The sequence below is a fragment of the Pleurodeles waltl genome, chromosome 9, assembly GCF_031143425.1.
Source record: "Pleurodeles waltl isolate 20211129_DDA chromosome 9, aPleWal1.hap1.20221129, whole genome shotgun sequence".
NCBI lineage: Eukaryota > Metazoa > Chordata > Amphibia > Caudata > Salamandridae > Pleurodeles > Pleurodeles waltl.
The window spans coordinates 711,642,344-711,663,992 of NC_090448.1; the positions used below are offsets into that span (position 1 = coordinate 711,642,344).

Consider the following 21,649-nt stretch of genomic DNA (forward strand, 5'->3'; position numbering starts at 1 on the left):
CTACTCTACCAAGCCTTCTTTCGCTAATGCAAATAGCACTAGCGAAAGGGGGCGTCCCTGACGCGTATCCCTCTGCACACATAATTTCTTGGAGGGGTGCCTGTTAACCCGTACGCTTGCTGTCAGCTTGTCATAGAGTAGTTGAACCCATTTCCTATAGTTGGGACCGTAACCCATCTTGACCAGACACCCAGAGAGGTACGTCCAGTTCACAGAATCAAAAGTTTTATTAATGTCTAGTAAAGCTATCACTCACCCCACAAGTCAGGCCGCCGCCACCACCAAATTATTTTGGTAACACCTCTGAGTCAGCGTTTTCAATCGACCCAGCATAAACCAGTTTTGATCCGGATGCACCAGTTCGGTCACAACTGCCCTCAACTTATTAGCCAGCAGTTTGGCCAGGATTTTAATATTGGCGGTAAGCAAAGATACTGGCCGGTAAGAATAGCACCGGTCTCAGGGCTTAAATGCTTTGGGTGTAAGAATTACTATCGCTGATCATATATCTTCCAGCAGTTCTCCTGTCTGAAAGGTCTCCTCAAAGTCCGCGTGCAGAGGAGCTGCTGTCCACTTGCTTAGTTTGGGGAATAGCTCCCCCTGGAACAAATTTGGGCCCGGGGCCGTCCCGGATTGCATGTGCTGTGTAGCTGAGAAGACCTCTTTCACCAATATAGTGGCCTCCAGGTCCCCCATATGTTGTGTATCTAGCCGTTCCACAGGGCAGTCGCTTATAAAGTCTAGGACATCCTGATCAGCTACATGCAGTCACGCTATAGAAATCCTCAAGATGATTTGGAAGCTCCTCTGCTAATTCCGGACTGTGCCTCAACCTCCCCAGAGACCACCCCCAGCTCCCTACTGAACATACTTTCCCTGCTACCGATCCATGCAAGTAGATTACCCACTTTATTGCATGCCTCATATATCATTTTTTTGTTTTGCTAGGTATGCCGTCCTAACCTCATGTTTAGCCACTGACTGGTATTCATCTCTTTTCGGTCAACCACTGTTTTTCTGGTGGGTGTAGGTAGCGCTGCATATTCCCACTCTAACCATGTCAATTCTTCCTCTAGTGTGACCAGTCAATGAGGTCTCTCCCTCCAGTCCCCAATTTTCCCAGCTATGTTAACACCCCTAACTGTGGCCTTGTGTGCTTCCCACAATGTGATGTGACTCAGCACTGACTCTCCATTCTCTGCAAAGTACGGCTTGGAGGCCGTGCCTCAGCGCTTTTCCTTTGTCTCATTCATAAGCAGGACGTCTCCATCTTCCACCCACTTTGAGGTGGCTGCATGTTTGTGCATAGTGTCACCACTAAGGGCTAGTAGTCAATGATTCCAAAGACCAGATACTCTGCCCCTCCATACCTAGGTATTGAGTTGCTTGTAAAACAAATCCAGCCTGGAGTGCATGCCATGGGTCCCTGAATAGGAGTATGGCCTGTGTATTGCCCTCCATGCATCACACAATCTCATCACCTGTGCAACGCTCTCTAGCTTCCCCCTTGTAATTTCTCTTTCTGCTCCCAAGCACATTCTAGCTAGGCATGTAACCAAAGCAAGATTAAAGTCGTCATCTACAATTGTGAGTGCTAGAGAGTCCCCCACGAGTAAGTTACCCACATTTTGAAGTGTTGCTCTCTGGAGCCAGGGAGGCGCAAAGATATTGAGCAGTAGTATGGATTCTCCTTCATATTCACCCACTATCGCCAAATAACACCTCTGTGTGTCAGTCCGAGCAGGCATTGTGTGAAACAGGATCGACCTATGAATAAGAGTCATTACACCTCTTGATCCAGATGTGGTTTATGTATGTCCTATCAGTTTGTACCTGCCCTTCCCCATATTGCAGTGTTGAGCATCAATAAGTTTTATCTCTTGCAAATAATTTATATTGGGTTGATATCTATTGAGGACTTTGAGGTCCATGCCTCTTTTAACCTTGTTTTAGTCTGTTAGCATTCCATGTCAATAACGTCAACTATCTGGTATGTGTCACGTCGGGTGTATGACTTCCTTCCTTTTACAGTATATGAACCAAGTGGGCTTCCGTTTGAAGTTCCTCAAAAACTGTGAAGTGTGAAGGTGCCTTAAAATGCCCTAGGAACTACCCCCACCCTACCACACCGTGTTATGATTTAAAAACTAACCACCCCCCAACACACAGTTCATATAGACTCCACACGTTAATAACGAAAAACCTGTTTGTATTCCCAGAACATCTCTATTGTGCTTGATCTCTATGACTGTCTTCTCCTGTGTAGCTTTCATCTGCTCTTTAGTTAATGAGGCCTTGTTTTCCTTCTTTTTGTTCCTGCGTCGTGCTTTCACCGGTCTCCAACTACCTTCTGCCTCCGCACCGGGTGGCTGACCAGACCACAGGCCTCTGGATTTGAGCCATGTCCAGGCCTCTTGCGGTGTTGCATAAAGTGAGTCTTTCCTCTGTGCACCACCAGTAGCTTTACCAGGTAGAGGAACGCATACTTTAGATCCAGTTGACACAGCACCCTCCTGACTGGGACAAATGCTCCTCTTTGATTTTGAACTAAATTGGTATAGTCCGGTTAGAGATTTACCTCATGACAATCCATTGTCTGGGGGCCATGTTTCCTCGCTGCCTAAGGGTAACATCTTGGTCTCCAAAGTTCATCAAGTGTGAAATGATCAGCGCAGATTCTCCCTGGGTAGCAGCAGATGTGCTGCGATCCAATGTGCACATTCCACCGAAAAGAAACAGGAAGGCTTGCCCTGCAGCACTATCTTTGCCAGGCATTCTTCCACGTACAACTCTATAGATGGGCCCTCCACCTTTTCCGGCACCCCCACAAACCGGACATTGTGGCGTCAGGATCTGCCCTCTGCATCCTCAAGTCTGTTTGCCAGTTCCTGTATCTCCCTTTCCATAGCAGAGAGTTTCTGAGTAAGGTCCTTTACTTGCGGCAGGGCCATCTCCTTATTGTCTTCTGTCTCCTTGACTCAGTCAACCAGCTTTCTATGATCGTCCCGCAGTAACCCTACCTCTCCCACCACTGCAGCAATCTGTGTCTCCAGTAAAGTTTTAGTATCTTTTAAGGCTTCCAAAATTGCTACTGTGTGTGCAGCCAGAGGAAGTGCCTTAATCTTTGTCCTGATTATTGTCCTCGGCTGCAGCCTCAGAGGGGACCCCCTTCACAGTGCCCATCCTGACCATCCTGGTTTCCGAAGTGTCCCTGTTGCCCGCGGGCTTTATGTGTGATCAGGCACAATTCACAATGTCCCTGTGGCCCACCTAGTATCTGTCAATATGTCCTGCACTGGGCCGGACAGCGGTTTATCAATCCCTTGGGTGGCTTGTATACAGGTGAAAGAGTCTGGTGGCACTCCAGGACCTGGTCTCCGTGTGCAACTCAAGGGCAGATCTTCAAGATCTTTGGCTGTTAAATCTGCCACTGCTGAACAGGGGTGGGCAAAAGTGAATTCTTCTCCAGCTCTGACTGGCACCTCAACTTTCAGGAGCTTGTTTGCCCACTCCACTGCAGTGTCTCCCACCAGCTCGTCCCCACAGCTGCTCTGCACTCTCTACTATTGGCATCCTGGCCCAAAGATACAGGCAGTTCTGATCCCTCCATATAGCCTTGAGGCTGATTCTGCAGTCCCCTGTCCTCACCGGGGTATGACCCAGGGGGTAGCAGCTCAGCCTCTAAGCAGCTCTCCGTTCATGCTGGGGTCAGCTCCTCCTTCGCTGTCTTTTGCGCCAGCCTCTTCGTGTCTTTGTTCAGGGCCTGATGTACTTTGGCCGGGCTCTGAAAGGGAGCGAGGGTTGCCAGCTATGATGCTCGAGTCCCATTCCTTTTTCATTGCGCTGCATTCTTGTGCACCGTCCTTCACATCCGCTGCCAGTGGGTCCGAGCACGGTATCGGGCCAACACCTTATGCCGAGGCACCAGCTGGAGCTTCATCTGCCCTTGGGTGCCATGATGTTGAGTACTATCCTTCGGTCACCTCAGCACCCACAGGTCACGCTCCACCCTTTGCAGCTGTGCCCCTCGCTCAAAGTCCGAACGATGGTCAGGCACCACTTTGGCCACTCACTGTCTGCTCTCAGTGTGGTGTGCCCATCCTCTGTATTGGTGGTGGGTATGTTCTGAAAAAATACATTCACTCATATTTTTTTAAAGAATTCCATCAATTATCACGATCTGCACGATGCTTCTCACCTTTGACTGAAGGAATTGAAAGAGCACCCCGTCTTCTGCTGGTTCTGGATAGACCAAGATTGGGGCAACCCTTTCTAGTGGCCACAGTGCTGCTTGACAGAAAAACACCTAAGCAGACCGTACCCTCCAGAAGGAGTCCTAGAGGGAAAAAACCCAAACAGTATGGGAAAAACCTCAAAACAGGAACTCCTGAAAAAGATGGAAAAACAGGACTGAAAAAAGGAAAAAAAACAAAGAAAAAATCATAATCAAAGCAACAGGAACTGGAGAAAACACGACGCACAGGAGTGAAGATCACCATCAAGAGGAAGTGTTTGCAACGCAGAGCAGATCAGGACTGAGTGACTTCTATACTGGAAGACAGATAATGACAACACAGGAAAGAGAAACAACACCATCTTGGATTGGGAAAGGACCACAGAAAAGAATGGGAAAAAAGTAGCAGTATAAGAGAAAAAGGCATACTGGGAAAAAAGAAACAGAAGAAGACAACATGGAACCCTGCAAGAAGACAGCATGGAAACTAGGAAAAGAAACAAGTGCACAGAAAACAGAAGAAAAGAAGAAAAAGAATAGAAAAGGAGTCCACCACCGACAGGCAAAAGAAATATTACAAACACAGGCAAGGACAGCGCGACCGGGAGCATAAAAAAAGCTTCCTGGAACGTGTTGTAAAAAAATGCGGAGGACGGCGCTCCGATAATCAGAGTTGCGGTCAGGAAAAGAGACGCTGTGGTTAAGCGCGGCGTCACAGTAGGACCCCTCCCTGAGGCCCCAGGTTTGTCAGGGTAACGGGAATAAAAAAGGCGAACCAATTGGTGGGCATGGACGGAGGAGGCATCCTCCCCAGAGCAGTCACTGAGGGGATAACCCTTCCAGTGAATCAAAAACTGCAGTTTGTTCCGAGAAAATCGAGAACCACAGATTTCCTTCACTTTATATTCAGGATGGCCGTCCACAGAAAGAGGAGGAGGTTGTTGAAAATGTCGGTTGTATGGATCTGGAATTAAAGGTTTTAACTGGGACATGTGAAAAACAGGATGACCTCTCCAGGTATGAGGCAACCTTAGTCTAACAGCAACAGGATTCAACACTTGCAGGATCCGAAAGGGTCCATAAAAACAAGGTTTGAATTTGTTCAGAGAAAACCGAGAGGGCAGAAATCTGGAAGAAAGCCACACCTTGTGTCCTGCTTGATATGAGAGTGCCTTCTGCCGTTGACGATCCGGCTTCCATTTTATTGCTTGTTTAGAAGCTAAGAGTGGTATGGACTAGGCTTTGGATTTGGCAGATTCGTTGTGCAAAAGAAGTGACTGCAGGAACAAGCGAAGTCTTACAAGGAATAGTAGACATAGCCCTAGGATGGAACCCATAGGTGCAATAAAAGGGTGTTGCTCCGGTTACACTATGTACTGTATTGTTATAGGAGAATTCAGCAAGGGCAAGAAAATCAGACCAATTACTTTGAGTGGCATTACAGTAACATCTCAGGTATTGTTGAAGTTCCTGATTCACAAATTCAGTTTGACCACTGGTTTGTGGAAGAAAACCAGAGGACAAGGGCACAGCAATGTTTAATAAGGCTCAAAACGCTCTCCAAAATCGTAACACACATTGTAGCCCTCTATCAGAAGTGACATCTTGAGGAAGACCATGGAGACAAAAAAAAATTCCATTGGCAATTTCTTTAGGGCAGTGAAATGGGCGATCTTGGTGAAGGAGTCAACAGTTACCATGATGACATGGCTAACAGAAGAAGACGGTAAAGTACAAATGAAATCTGTGAAAAGGGTACACCAAGGAGATGAGGGAACAGGTAAAGGCATCAATAAACCTGATGGTTTAGTTCTGGGTATTTTGGCCGGGGCGCATACAGGACAAGCTGAGACATAGATTTCCGTATCGTTCTTAAGGGAAGGCCACAGAAAAGTTTGTTGAAGCAGCTCCTGGGACTGCTTGATTCCTCAATGCCTAGCTACTGGAGAATCATGACACATTTGTAATGCCTCGGTCTGTACTTTTTTAGTAGGTAAAAAAAGTTTTGGGTGATGATAGAAGTAGTCTTGTTCTTTTCGTAAGAGGGGTGTAACTTTTTTCCACTCTTCAAGTGGAAGGAACTGATACTCAGATTTAATGCGTTCCACAAAACAGTGAGTAACCCCCTATGATTCTACTGGACTCAATGATGTGTGAAGAGGAGGTATTGGCGAAGTCAGGATATCGACGGGATAATGCATCTGCCACTAGATTCTGGGTCCCAGGTATGTAAGTTATCACAAAATCATATTGGCTAAAAAAGAAGACCCATCTTGCTTGACGACTATTACGGCACTGGAAGCTTCGAAGACACTGTAAATTACGGTGGTCAGTCCTGGCTTCAAAAGGCTCTCTAGTGCCCATCAAGAAATGTCTCCACTCTTTACATGCTACTTTGAGTGTAAGTAACTCCCGTTCCAGTACTGAGTAATTGCGTTCTGCTTCAGTCAAAATGTGAGAGAGATAGAAGATTGGGTGTTCCAATCCATCATCGTCTTGTTCTTGAAGGAGAACCGCTCCTACGGCCCTTTCAGACGCATCAGTCACTACTAGAAATTTCTTAGTAGTATCAGGATGTCGCAAAATGGGTGTTCGAGTGAAGGACTTCTTTAGCTCCTGAAAGGCCCGCTCTGCACCTTCGGTCCAGACAAATCCCTTCGACAATTTTCCTTTTTAATGGTCTGGGTGATGAAGCTTTGTTGGTGGGCAAAATCCTGAATTAATTGTCGGTAGAAGTTAGAAAGCCCAAGAAAACATTGAGTTTCCTTTACTGAAGAGGGAGAAGGCCAGTCAAGGATGGCTCTTACTTTGTCTGCGTCCATAGATATTCTGGTTTGATTAATACTAAACCCCAAATACTTCACTTCGGTCTTGTGGAACTCACACTTCTCTGGTTTGCAATATAATTGGTTCTTTTTGAGTATTTCCAAAACCTGTAGTGCATGTTCAGTATGTTTCTCAGGATTACGGGAGTATATAAAGATTTTGTCCGAATAGATTACTACATTGTGATTTAACAAGTCAGAAAACACAGAATCTATGAATCGTTGGAAAACAGAAGGTGCATTGGTGTTAGAAATGGGGTCTTTGGTTGGCAGTCAGGTTACCCCCTGTCCAGGCAAGAACCCTCACTCTAGTCAGGGTAAAAGAGAATCACCCTCAGCTAACACCCGCTCACTACCTTGGTACGAGCAGTAGGCTTAACTTAGAAAAGAATGGGAAAAAAGTAGCAGTTTAAGAGAAAAAGGCATGCTAGGAAAAAAGAAACAGAAGAAGACAACATGGAACTCTGCAAGAAGACAGCATGGAATCCAGGAAAAGAGGAAGAGACAAGTGCACAGAAAACAGAAGAAAAGAAGATAAAGAAAATAAAGGAGTCCACCACCGCCAGGCAAAAGAAATATTACAAACACAGGTAAGGGCGATGCGGCCGGGAGCATAAAAAATGCTTCCTGGAACGCGTCGTGAAAACTGGGCAAAAACACGGATAAGGGCGCTCCGATAATCGGAGTCACGGTCCGAGCGCGGTTGGGAAAACAGACGCCGGGGTTAAGCGTGGCGTCACATCAAGTTGCATCTCATCTTGAGCTTGTCAATATGCGCTGTTCATAGGACGCCCAATCTCTGATGAGCACCGCCAGGCCATCCTTGGTAAGAATTTCTGGTGTGAGGTTGACAACCGTAACTACAGGCCGTCTGGGTCTGGTTGCTGGCACCTTGTCCAGTTCCTCGTTTTTATTCCTTACTGCAAGACATTCTCCCTTTGGATACTCCTGTTGCCCCACCCTTGCCGCCTCTTCTAACAAATGCTGGTTGGCTTGGAAGAATGGTAGATAGGAGGACACAAAAGGACCATAAGGACCTTGTCAGAAGAACACTATTTGGGTTGATAGGTATGATTGCTATACCCACCTCTTTTGTGTTGCTTCTGCCTCGCATTCCTCTCCAGCTATGGTTGGAATTGTTGCTTTACCATTTGTCTGCATCGGAGTACGAGGATCAAGAATCACTCCTTCATGATGATTCTGTGCCTGAGTTGTGTTTCTTGCTGTAATCAACTCTGGTGTAAGGATAAACCTTTGCATGAGAGAATTTTTTATACCTTTATGTAGTTTATTGATCTTAATTTGCATAAGAAAATCTTTATGTTCCGCAATCTCTATATTTACTTCCCCTAGTTTCTTTTTCGTAAACAGTGATCTTGATTTGGGTGTTGAAGAAGTACTCACTGGCCTTGATTTTAATCAACATAGCCTCAGACAGTCATTTCACCATGCTGATAATGAGTATTAACCAGTCTCGTGAGCACCGCCATGCTATCAAGGACCACTCTTTTTTAAACACTGGATCCTCTAGAAAGATCCTTGGCTCGTTGGTCACTAAGAGATCTGTTGGTTCTTCGTTGGCAAGCAGATACTCAGTCATCATAGCCCCATGGAGGAGCATCTTCATATGGTTTCTCTTGAGTTCCTTCAGTTCACCCAAATTTTGTGATTGGGCTAGGCTCTGTGTAATATTGGTATCAGGAAGGGGTGAGGGGGCTCATAGAATAAGTGATGCCATTTCATCTGTGTATGCAAGGTCGAATTGTTCTGTGATGATGATGGTGGTCTAGAAAATGTAAATCTACATTGATCAGCTATGTAGTGACTGAATAACTTTACAGCTATACACTGCTGAAAATATCTTATAACTATGGTGTGGGCGATCAGGAGACCTTACAACCAGAAGGGTAGGGAGATCTTCTTGTACATCTTGGGATTCAGGGGCTTGTTTTCCCCACTTCTCACTGAAGTGGTATTTAATTGTGGTGCGCAAACACACTGCTGCATTTTTTCTCATTGAGCAGAGGGATACTCTTTTGTTTATTGCATGTTTTCCGGGGAGAATGTAACAATTGATTGAGCCTACCAATCCTAGAACATCAGATTTCACGACTCTTCTTTAGCAAAAGTCATCCCTCCCATAATTCATGCTTTCCTCTTTTACTAGCTCATACTCTTGGAGTGCCTCCAATAACCTCTCTTTTCCTTAGTTTTACATTATTTTGTAAGATTTCTGTTGCAAGCCATCTTGGTAACTGTTGTCTGGGTGGTCTCTAGACTGTTGTTATCCTTCCAGACATTTGATCACAATAAACTACTGCTTGAACCACTTGAAAGGGGTTGGCAAGTGGAAAATATATGTACCAACAACCAACAAGCATTGGCAAAGCCAATAGTTTGTGCCTATACAGGAACTGTTGGCTTTGGCACTGTGTTTTGCCATGTTGTACACCAGTGTGGCTGCTTCCAGCATGGCTAAAAGTTAGTGTTGTGGAGTGTAAGAGTGGAGTGGGGGAGTAAAGTGTCGTAGAGTGGATTTGTTGGAGTGTCATAGAGTGGAGCAGGTGGAGCAGAGTGTTGAGAGTTCAGTAGAGGCGAGTAGAGTTCATTGGTTTCGTAGAGTGGAGTGGGGTGGAATAGTGTGGAATGGGTTGGAGTGGCTTGGACAAGTGTGGTGGATTGGATTGTAGTAAAGTGGGGTGGATTGGGGTAGACTGGGGTGGGTGGAGTGGATGAGATTGGTGTGGGGTAAACTGGATTGGAGCGGGTGGATTGAAATGGGGTGAGGTGGATTGGACTGGGGATTCAAGTTGGGTGGATTAAATTGGATTGGGGTGGGTGGTATGGAGTGATAGGGGTGGGGTGGATTGCACTGAGTGGGATGGATTAGACTGGAATGGAGTGTGGTGGATTTGACTGAAGTGGGGTGGATTCAATTCCCTGCATTGGAGTGGGGTGGATTGGACTGGAGTGGGGTGGGGCGTATTGGATTAGATTGGAGTGGGGTGGGCTGGATTGGAGTGGGCTAGGCTAGATGGATTGGATTGAAGTGAGGTGGACTGAACTGGGGACAGGGTGGATTGGAGTAGAGTGTGGTATAGTGGAGTGAGTGGGTGGACTGGAGTGAGGTGGATTGGATTGGGGTGGGTGGAAGTACTGGATTGAGTGGGGTAGACTGAACTGGGATGGAGTGGATAGAATTGGGGGATTGTAGTGAGGTGGATTGTACTGGCATGGGGTGGACTGGATCGGAGTGAACTGGATCAGGGTGGATTGGATTGGAGTAGGGTTGGCTGGTTGGATTGAGTTGGAGCGCAGTGGACTGAACTGGGGTGAGATGGGTGGATTGGATGGGGTAGCGTGCGGTGGATTGGAGTGTGGTGGAGTGGATTTAAATTGGGTGGGTTTATTGCGGTGGGGAGGACTGGACGGGTGGATTGGATTGGAGTGGGGTGAACTTGGATGGTGTGGGGTGAATTGGATTAGAGTGGGTGGACTTGAGTGGGGTGGATCAGATTGGGGTAAATCAGATTGGGGTGGATCACATTGGGTTGGATTAGGGTGAGGTGGATTGGATTGAGAGAGGTGTATTGGTTTGAGTGGGGTGTATTAGGGTGGAGTGGATTGGATTGTGTGGTTGATTGGATTGGGGTGGGTTGGATTGGGGTGGATTGGATAGGGGTGGGGTGGATTGGATTGGGGTGGAGTAGATTGGATAGAGGTGGGGTGGACTGGAGTGGAGAGTATTGGGTGGACTGTACTGAAGTGGATTGAATTGGATTTGAGTGGGGTGGTGAGGACTTCATCAGTGTTGGTGGAATAATTGGAGGGGTGGACTAGACTGGAGAGGGATGGATTAATGTGAACTGGATCGGACTGGAGTGGGGTGGATTAAAGTGGATTGTACTGGAGTGGGATGGTTTGGGGTGGTGTAGGTGGGTTGCGTTGGAATGTGGTGGAGTGGGTAACAATGGGCCTGACTGGAGTGGGTTGGATTGGAGTGGGAGGATTGGATTGGAGTGGTGTGAGTTGTATTGGAGTATGGTGGGTTCGATATGGAGTGGGGTGAGATGGATTGGAGTGGGATGGGTTGGAGTGGGGTGGGTTGAATTGGAGAGTAGTGGGGTGGATCGAACTGGAGTGAGGTGAACTGGAGTGGAGTCGATTGGGGTTGGGTGGACTGGATTGGGGTGAGGTGTATTGGAGTGGCGTAGATTGAACTTGGCTAGATTGGGGTGGATTGGATAAGTATGGTGTGGACTGGTGTCGGGTGGACTGTACTGAAATGGGGTGAATTGGGATGGAATGGGGTGGACTGAATTGGAGTGAAGCAAATTGAAGTGGGGCAGATTATATTGGAGTGTTTTTTGGGGGGGATTGGAGTGGGGCAGGATGGAGTGGGGCAGGTTGGAGGCGGGCAGATTGTTTTGGATTGGAGTGGTGTGAGTTGTATTGGAGTACGGTGGGTTGGACTGGAGTGGAGTGAGATGGATTGGAGTGTCGTGGGGTGATGTGGATCAAACTGGAGTGGGGTGGACTGAAGTGGATTGGGGTTTGGTGGATTGGATTGGGGTGAGGTGTATTGGATTGGAGAGGGGTAGATTGAACTGGGCTAGATTGGGGTGGATTGGATTAGTATGGTGTGGACTAGGACTGGTGTCGGGAGGACTGGATTGTAGTGGGGAGAATTGGAATGGAATTGGGTGGACTGGATTGGAGTGGAGCGAATTGATGTGGGGCAGATTGTTTTGGATTGGAGTGGGTTTTTTGAGATTGGAGTGGGGCAGGTTGGAGTTCGGCAGATTGTTGTGAATTAAAGTGGGGAAGATTGGAGTGGGATGGATTAGAATGGGACAGATAGTTTTGGATTGGAGTGGGGCAGATGGTTTTGGATTGGAGTGGGGCAGGTTGGATTGGGGTAGATTGGAGTGGGGCAGATTGTATTAGGGTGGATTGAAGTGGGGTGGGCTTGATTGGATTGGTGTGGGTGTACTGGAGTGTGGTAGATTGTTTTGGATTGGAGTGGGGCAGGTTGGTTTGGGGTAAATTGGAGTGGGACAGATTGTATTAGGGTGGATTGGAGTGGGGTGGATTGGATTGGGTTGGTGTGGGGTGGATTGGATGGGAGTGGGGTTGAATGGAGTGGGGTGAATTGGGTGGATTGGAGAGGGGTGTATTGTTTTGTACTGGATTGGGACAGATTGTTTTGGGTTGGAGTGGGGCAGACTGGAGTGGGCAGATTGTAGCAGGCAGATTATTTTGGATTGGAGTGGGGTAGATTGTTTTGAACTGAAGTGGGGAAGATTAGAGTGAGGCGGTTTGGAGTGTGGCAGATTGTTTTGAAATGGAGATAGGCAGATTGTTCTGGATTGCAGTGAGGCAGATTGCAGTGGGGCAAATTACTTTGGATTGGAGTGGGGCAGATGGTTTTGGTCTAGACTGGGGTGGATTGGAGTGGGGTAGATGGGAGTGGGGCATACTATTTTGTATTGCATTGGGGCTTATTGTTTTGGGTTGGAGTGAGGCAGATTGTTTTAAATTGGCGTGGTGCATATTGTTTGGAGTGGTGTAGATTCTTTTGGATTGAACTGTGGCAAATTGGAGTGTGGCAGATTAGATTGGGTGGGTTGGTAGGATTGTAGCGGGGTAAATTGGAGTGGTTTCTAGTGTGGCGGATTGGAGTGGGGTGGATTGGGGTGTACTGCATGATTAAGCTTTAAAACATATTTTCAGAAATAACACATAATAAAGAAATAATGTTGCATTGCAATATTTAGAACAAGATAATTGTCATCTTTTGAGAACAGCGCCTACAAGCAAAAACAAAATAAAACATGAGTGCAAAGTGAGAAAAGACGACTTGGTAAAATAAAAGAAAGTTAGCTATAAGAAAAAATAAAACTTTACAATTCTGTTTGTCCTGCTGGGCACGTTTATGACAGTCACATGCCTTCTGTTAGCAGGTCATTAGAATTTAAAAAGAACAAAGTAGTACCTCAGTCATGTCAGGAGAAGCCGATGGGCACTGATTATGTTGAATGTATTAATCAGTGTTTGGCCCCTGCCCCACAAATAGGAACGGAAATTATCCCAGGCGTGCAGTGACGAATCGTGAGGCTGTAAAGCAGAGTGCCACACAAGCCAACAAATGGTAAGCGACAGGCGGGCTCAAAAGCCCTTTACTGTACGCAGCTGAGTCTAGAGTGCAAAGTAAGAAAAGACAACTTGGCAAAATAAAAGAAAACTAGCTATAAAAAATACAACTTTGCAATTTTGATTGTCCAGTTAGGCACGTTTTTGACAGTCACGCGCCTTCTGTTTACAGGGCACTAGAAGTTAAAAAGAACAAAATAGTACCTAAATGACACTGGGAGCAGCGGATGGGAGCTGATTAAGTTGAATCAATGAGTGCTTGGTTCCTGCTCCACAGAGAGGAAATGAAATGATGCCTGGCTTGCGGTGACAAATTACGAGGCTGTAAAGCAGAGTGCCAAGCAAGCCAACAGGTAAGCCCTTTATTGTACACAAGAGGGTCTTGCAAGTGAGATGCATGCGCTAGCGCATACACTCAAAGACTCAACCCTAAAAATTCAAGCCTGGATGTTAGCATATCTAATATATTTCACATGACTAATAGGTTTGCTTGCAATTGTTGTTTTTATTGGAATTCAAACGTTACAAAACATTAAGGCCCTCATTACGAGCCTGGCGGTCTGTGACCGCCAGGCTCGCGGTTGGCGGGAGCACCGCCGACAGCCCGGCGGTGCCCCGCAGGGCATTCTGACCGCGGCGCTTTGGCCGCGGTCAGTGCAGGAAAACCGGCGGTCTCCTGCCGGTTTTCTGCTGCCCGTTGGAATCCTCCAAGGCGGCGCAGCTTGCTGCGCCGCCGAGGGGATTCCGACCCCCCCTACCGCCATCCAGTTCCCGGCGGTCCGCCCGCCGGGAACCGGATGGCGGTAGGGGGGGTCACGGGGCCCCTGCAGTGCCCATGCCACTGGCATGGGCACTGCAGGGGCCCCCGTAAGAGGGCCCCTAAATGTATTTCACTGTCTGCTGCGCAGACAGTGAAATACGCGACGGGTGCAACTGCACCCGTCGCACAGCTTCCACTCCGCCGGCTCGATTCCGAGCCGGCTTCATCGTGGAAGCCTCTTTCCCGCTGGGCTGGCGGGCGGCCTGAAGGCGGCCGCCCGCCAGCCCAGCGGGAATGTCAGAATTACCGCTGCGGTCTTTCGACCGCGGAACGGTAACCTGACGGCGGGACTTTGGCGGGCGGCCTCCGCCGCCCGCCAAGGTCAGAATGAGGGCCTAAATCTGGTATGATTTTATTTTATATTGTAAATTACGGTATTCTAACAACTTGGGATCAATTAATAGAAGGTCTTGCCCTATCCATTTGTAAATGCATAAGCAGCTCTCAAACATGTAAATATGTAATGAACTAAGGACATTCTTGCATGAAAGGCTAAATATATGCCCAACTATAACTGCATACAGGCAAGGAAAAATCTGCGCAAAGGAGTTACACAAAAACCTATTATTTTCTTCAGGGTCAATCAACCAAGTATCACCTTCTGTCCAACTGTAAACATGCACCTATGTTGACAGTTAATAGTAGGTGAGTCATATCAATCCGATTCGGCAATACACCATATGTAAGCTTACGAAAGGGAAAGTGTTTTCACATTTTCTTTTTATGTCTCCATATTAAAGAAAGAGTCAAAGACGCGTGTGAATCCCCTTCAATGTCAGAGATTGTGCAGGTGCAAATTCGGCACCCTCACAATGTACAGTTGTGGTCATCCTTTATGTATGGGTTTGTGGCTCCGTGTAAGTAAGCCATCACTTTTGCCTTTTTGCCATCTTACAAACGCAGGCAAAAAGGCCCTCAAGCAACGTGCTAAATGCGCATCGTCGAGGGCGTAGAGCTCAGTGGTGCATGAGAGAAGGTTGGTCCCCGCTCCCCATGCATACAAATAGAGGGTGTGCTTGTTGAGACACTGACAGTGTGACAGAAACCATGATGCCCGCGTCTCTCTGGGTACAGCGTGTTCCAATGCTCTAAAAAGAGGCCTGAATGCCCCCAAGAAGACCAGTTCAATCTAAAAGTGTGTGCAGTTTGTTGCAACATTCTGGGTCGTTGTCAACCAGCAGCTGGAGATCGGAAGAAAAGCGAGAGTTGATAGGTTCCATCGTTTTTTAGGGTCGAGCCTGCGTCGCATGCGCTTGCACATGCGTAAGCTTGTGAGGCACTTTAGTAGTTAGAAAAGGGTTCGGAGCCCCGTCGAAGTCACGTCAGTGTCTTTCATTGGCTCATGGGCTTGCCTGTTAAAATCTGCTTGCTTTCATTAGTGGAAGGTACACATACGTCATGCCTTTTCCGGTGGTTAGCCCTCCTAGAGCGCAGCGACCAAGTACTGGAAACATGCAAGGCTCGCTGTTTTATGTCCGGTTTGTGGACCACTTTTTAGTGCGCAGCGCGATCTCGCTTGTTTATATTTGCAGTGTCGCTTTCAGAGGAAGCTGTTCTTCCGGGATCTGTATTTGCAAGTGATTATAATTACTGATTATAAGTGATTTGTTTTTTAAACAGTATCTTTCCTGGTTTTTACACTTTGGCCTTTTTGTCGGTTTTTGAAGGGTGCTGAAGTCAGCAGAGGGGGGTTTGTGCGCTCAGCTTGCTGAGCTGCGGCTGCTGCTTACGCGCCTGTCCTGCATGCGGTGGCTGGCAGCTTTCCCTGCCTCAGTCATGGCTCATGACGGGCACTCGTTGTTTATTTATTCACTTTTGGTAAAGTATTTTTTCCCCCTATCCAAAACATATAACAAACCATATTTTCCCTTTACCCCGCCCTAATACCCACTTTTCCCGGTCCCCTGCATCGGAATATTCATTTGTTGTACGTCCATTCTTTCAAAACTCTTTCAAATTTCCTTGGGCAGTCTCTTCCTGCATATAGTGCTTTTTCTTGTAAACAACACAAGTACGTTTCCTTCTCCCACTCTCTTTTGTCTGTGGGTCCCAAAGATCCCCCCATCTGCGTGCTATTGCCCGTTTGGCTGGCAGGAACGCCAAATGAGTCAACCTCCGTGGGTATGAAATGGTGTCTGAATCATTCCAGACCCCCAATAAGGCCAAGGGGGCATTCATTCATCTCTACCCCCAGTCCAGGTCCCTGTGTTACCGCATGTTTTTATTTTAGTGGCATGCAGATTCTCACCATCGCTACCCAAGCTCTATACACCTCAAGCTCAACGTGCCAGTGGTCGTAAGCACTACGTCCTTAATCCACTGTAGTCATCTGCAATATGACATTTATAATGCTCTGTGCAAAGCAATGTAATACGATTATTACATGACGTTGCGACCTTCAAAAAATGCTGAATTTACAACCGTATAAGTGATGTTGAACGCACAATGATTGTGTAAAGTGGGTGCCCTCTTTGCCTCTCAGCATATGTTGTGTTTTTGTTGGTGTTAGTAAACCTGATGTCAAAGCAGTTCTTATCATATGTGAAAGGTCCGAAATTCCCTTCCTGATTAATTGCCCAATTGAGAAAAGTTTTATATGTGGGAACTCAAAATTAAGGGGTATGGACCATAACCCCTTCGTAAAAGAATCCAAACCATGTAAATAATGAGAACCCACGTAGATGAGTTTGGTGTGCACAGTCTTTATTTATAAGTTCATAAGTCCATTCAAGGACAGTAGGTGGAAGTTGAGCCAAAGAGAACCAGTCATTGATGCATAAATATATCCAGAAAGTGAATGAGTGTGAGACAATTGCAGCAGCTGACACATGTTTTGCCCCCTACGGTGATTCCACCTGGGCTTTCTCAAGGCTGAATTCAATTAAGAATGAACAGATTAAGGTCACTAATAGACCTATTAAGAATAGTTAAATGATAGGTAGGGTTTGAGCATGCAATATAACATGCAGGGCTGTGACCATTTCATTCTTTTTATTCCTGGACTATGTGTAGAAAGAAAATTATTAAGATGAAAAAGAGTGATTAAGGATCCCTGTTAAACCAATGTGTAAGGATAAGATATTTTTTAGTTTCCGTTAAATGAGAAGAAAATAAGATATAGTGAACTCCAATTAGTTCTAGTCCATATTTGGCTAATAGTGACTATTAGACCTTTTGTGAAGAAGATAATTCGTGAAAAGTCACCCGCGGGGAAAGTATATATGTTAAAGCTGCTGGCACTACAAAACAGCCATGCAAAGTGAGTTTCGTTAGTAGACCATAACCATGATTAATTCTTAGTGGACATATTTTAAAAGAACAGAGAGAAAGTAGCAAAGAGCACATATTCATACCAGTATAACATTCATGGTTATACAACACATCATTATGGTCAATGGTCTGAATTTTGAGAGAAAATTTAACAAATTTAGGACATGAAAAGAGATAGTCTCCTGAATTACTGTCAAATACAACATATAAAGAAAACCCAACATAACATTGCAACAAATAATGTTGAAAAGATAATGAAGGAAAAAGTAGAGTCTAAACTTCAAGGAGTCATTTAACAGTATGTTGGATATCTGTTAATCTGATATTATGCATTTGCCCCGATAATTAAGAATTGGCAAGCAAACCCCAGGTTCCTTATAACTATGGGAAGTCTAGAATAATGGCAGACCAAGTATCAGATAATATCTATATTCTATAGTCAGGGTAATGAAAACTTACCCGAATACCTTGGAAAAAGTGACCTTCGGGGAAGAACGGCAGCGAGTTGCCGAAATCGCGTCTTAATCGGATGCCATTGATGTCAAAGCACTTGATGCATTGCCATCCACACGTGGAACCCCAGAAAAACCTGCCATTTAAGTGTTGTGTGCGCAGAACTTCTCATGGGGTTCTCGTCACACGTTTTCTAACACCTATCGCACCACCTCCCCATCCGCACTCAGCGCCAGCCTGCATGTGCCCGGTTCAGTAGGCGATCACAAGGCTCCCCTGACCAGTGGATGCCCTGTGTACGCCATGTATCTGCAACAAAACCATTGACTGGCACACAGACATGCTGCCAATCTGGCGACTGGTGAGCTTGGGATCCCAGAACTGGTGCCACTGACTGCATAGGACCCTCCATCAACTCAAGTGCTCTAAGGCACCACGTAGGCAGCCAGAAAAGTTTATTATTTACTCACTTGTCCATAACACAATAAACACAACATATACAGTGTTTAAATCCAGAAAACCCCAACATGTACAAATCATTGTTTTAAAACTCAATCCTTTATACACCACAGCTCAAGAACACCAAGAAGAAAGTGTGGGAACCCTTCTTACCATGTATCTTCCAACCTAGGCACAAAAGCAGAAACACTTCCAGCATGGAGATTACTAGACCTAAACATAGTCACCAATACCACGAACCTCCTTATACCAAGACTGTCCTTAAAAATATCGCCAAAACACGTCACGTCTAAGAACTCTGTTTAAATGACGGGAGAGTGCCTCATTACAATGGTAAATTTTCTTTCTTTTTTTTTAAAGTGGGTTAAAAATCTGTCATCTAATACTACGAAAATGCACAGAGTCTCTAAAATACGAACATTAAGATTGTTGGACCATAAATCACAAGTGCAGTTATTATCCACGTCTAAAAGGGAACACAATTTCTCATACTTTAAAAACCGAAGGTTTGAGGTGACACAAAATCTCAGTAGCTGCAAGTGGGGATTAGGCAACGCAGATATATAGGAATACACCCGGAAATTATCCCAGGACTCCATCCTACAACTAGCTGAAGGTTTCATAGAAAATAGCATCAATCAGTAAACCTTGATTCCCCCCTTTTGCAGGCTTCTGTCTGATCCCCCGTCGAAAGATGAGGTGGCCCAGATCTTTAAAATTCCCAATTTACAGTTTTACAGCTATTTCTAACCCTCGCCGCCCATCTCAACTTGCTGGATACTACTTCTCTGGCACAGAAGACTGAAACTTGTTGTTCCGCCGCAGCCCAAAGTCTATCCCAGAAGTGCAGAGCAGATTTGCGGGCTAGGAAATTTCAAGCCTGAAGATCCCCTTCAAGTCTTCTAGTCGAACACAAAGCGTTTACTTTCACACTTGTCTTATTTTAAATCGGGGCTGAGGCACAGAAATTCGGCCCCAGGTAAACATTGTGTGGGCACCATAGCTTTATAAGCAGTTAAGTACATGGGTCATGAACGTCCCTCCAGACTCTTTTTTTGAGGGCAACTCTAGCAGCGCGCAAGCGCTGCTTTTCTGACGTGGTGTTATGTATCTAGGCTTTGAAGCTCGCCCACGGCACGCCCATCACTATCACTCGTTCATGGGCTTGCCCTTCAAAAATCCTTTATTTTCGTTGGTAAATGCTTTACGTTTGTCCCTCCTTGGGGTGGTTTAGTTACCCCTTGGACATCACCCCTGTTACATGGCTAATTGCACTTTTGCAGATATGTTTGACTGCGAGCAAACTTCTTCTTTTTGTGTGCTGCTTCACCCTGATGCTGTAGCGCTTTGAATCGGCTTGCTTATGTGTAACCGTAATACTTTTAATTTTCAATTTATGTGGCAGAAAAAGTCCGGTTAGGAATATACAACACTGATGGCTCTAACTCGAGCAAATGCGAGACCCGTTGCATTGCAAATGCTTGTCTCTTCTGCACTCACTCCAGCACAAGTTTTAACTTCAAGAGTTTGGGTATATGCTTAAAGCTGCACTTTTTAGCGCAAGCCTACAGGCAGCTTTGCTAACCGTTACCGATTTACCTCTTGTGGTAGTATCAAAAACTATAACGAAGAAATGGGGTGGATGCTCTTTCGAGCGCTGGCCCCTTCAAGCGGGAATGTTCTTCCTTTGAAGCTGAGGTCCACAAAGAAAAATTGGCCTTTAAACGTAGCCTCAAAATATGTCTGTTTTCACACGTTTCTTGAAATGATTTCCTTTTGATCAGTGACCCCCAATGTGCTAGCTCCGGGACACTCTTTTGAGTATCCGTGCGCTTTTACACAAAACCCTGTAACGTAACATAACATAATTATACTCACAGATCGAGTTTGGATCACCTGTCATCTGAAAGCCCTCCCCCCCCCCACCCCCTCCCCCCCCACCCCGCCTTCTTCCCGATCCATGCACCAATGCCAGATGTGTTTAAACTACACCAGCACTGGGAAAGGCAATAACGACTTCATATTGCGTGACGGAACGTGGCAGCCATCTGAGAGTAAAGAAAACAATATGTGCTATATTCTTAGGTCACTCCGTTGCAACGTCATGCTGCATCACCTAACGTGGCGGCAATCTTCAACGTGAACATAAACACGATATTTTCTATATTTTTCAATAGTAGAGGTCACAATACATGAGCAAAACGAAAGTTATTGGCTTTGGCAATGCTTGCTTTTCCTAATTAAGGGCATCACGTATGACCAACAATGTTGCACGCGGATGATGCCTATTACGACCTAATACTTTCCTGTCCTTTTAGGAGCTATTTTAAAACGTGATTTAGTCCAAATGCAGCAAAGAAAGGGGGGAACTTCCACAGTGTAATGTTCTGATACATTTGAATCAGAGAGCCCAGACAAAATAAGCTATTCATTCGCTATACAATGCTACTTAAAATCATTGCACAGTCCTGCAATTCTACTCAACTTTTTGGTGGGCATGAGGGATGGATAGTTTGGGAGCTCAAAAAGTGTTCCTATCACGGCTCGGCCCATGTTCTGCCGCCCTGCAGCGATCTAGGTACACACCAGAGGAGACCACATGAGAAATTAGAAAATATGTAGATGTCCCATTTCATTTTCCTTCCGACATTTTTGTATGAACTACTCACCAGCTGTCGCTTAAGCTTCATTTCCTTCTTGAGCTGCTCAACTTCCATTTTTAACTTGTCTTTATCGCTCAGATCATCTATGTTGATAACAGGCATTTTCTGGTGCCAGGATAGTAGGCAGACACGGTACCCCGCAAAGTCCTAAGGACAGAGGTAAATAAAGGCATATGCGCTATAAACACACAAAGCTCGCTGTTGCATGCTGCAGGGTTAGACCTATGTTAATAATTAAGACTGAAAAGTAGAGATGTGTTTTAAACTTACTCGAGCTACAAAGATCCGGGCTCCGAAACCCCAAAGTTGAAACTTTCGCTCCTCCGTCAAAGTCCTCGCGGTCCCAAACTATTCCCTCACCTGCCCAAAAGAATTACTGTCTGATCCATTCCACTTTACAGCAATTCCTTGCTCATAGCGCAATCGAAGCGTTCAATAAAAAAAAAAGTTTTCTTTTCCAGTAGGCTCGTTACTCTTCAAAATGACGCTATGCTTGTGTGAAACGAAGCTCGCGAGCCTGTGCCCGTCAGGGGAGCGAAACAGTTAACCTCGCGCGTGCGAATTACGGGATCAGGCAGGGATGTACAATTAGTGCGCTTGTTTGGAGAGGAAGCAGATTGAGGAAACAGATAACAAAGCGAACGCCAAGTTTTGCGAGGGTGTGCCTTAGTGGAACACAAAGGACCTCAGTGAGTTAGCCAAATAACTAAAACAAATAAAAACGGTTGTCTTTGTGTCTAATGTGAATGAATGAATAAATAAATCTTTATTG

At 45.9% G+C, this 21,649-nt stretch overlaps 1 protein-coding gene across 1 annotated transcript in view; it reads right to left on the minus strand.

The window, feature by feature from the left end:
• The window catches only part of LOC138259872 (guanine nucleotide-binding protein G(T) subunit gamma-T1-like), a 222,614-nt gene extending 201,194 nt beyond the window's left edge, over nucleotides 1-21,420 (minus strand). The window contains exons 1-2 of the mRNA XM_069207821.1: nucleotides 21,148-21,420; nucleotides 20,884-21,024 (exon numbers count right to left, since the gene is read on the minus strand). Coding sequence (XP_069063922.1) covers nucleotides 20,884-20,979 — 96 coding nt within the window. The 5' untranslated portion in view covers nucleotides 20,980-21,024; nucleotides 21,148-21,420. The remainder of the gene's footprint in view (nucleotides 1-20,883; nucleotides 21,025-21,147) is intronic.
• Between the last annotated feature and the right edge of the window lie 229 nt (nucleotides 21,421-21,649).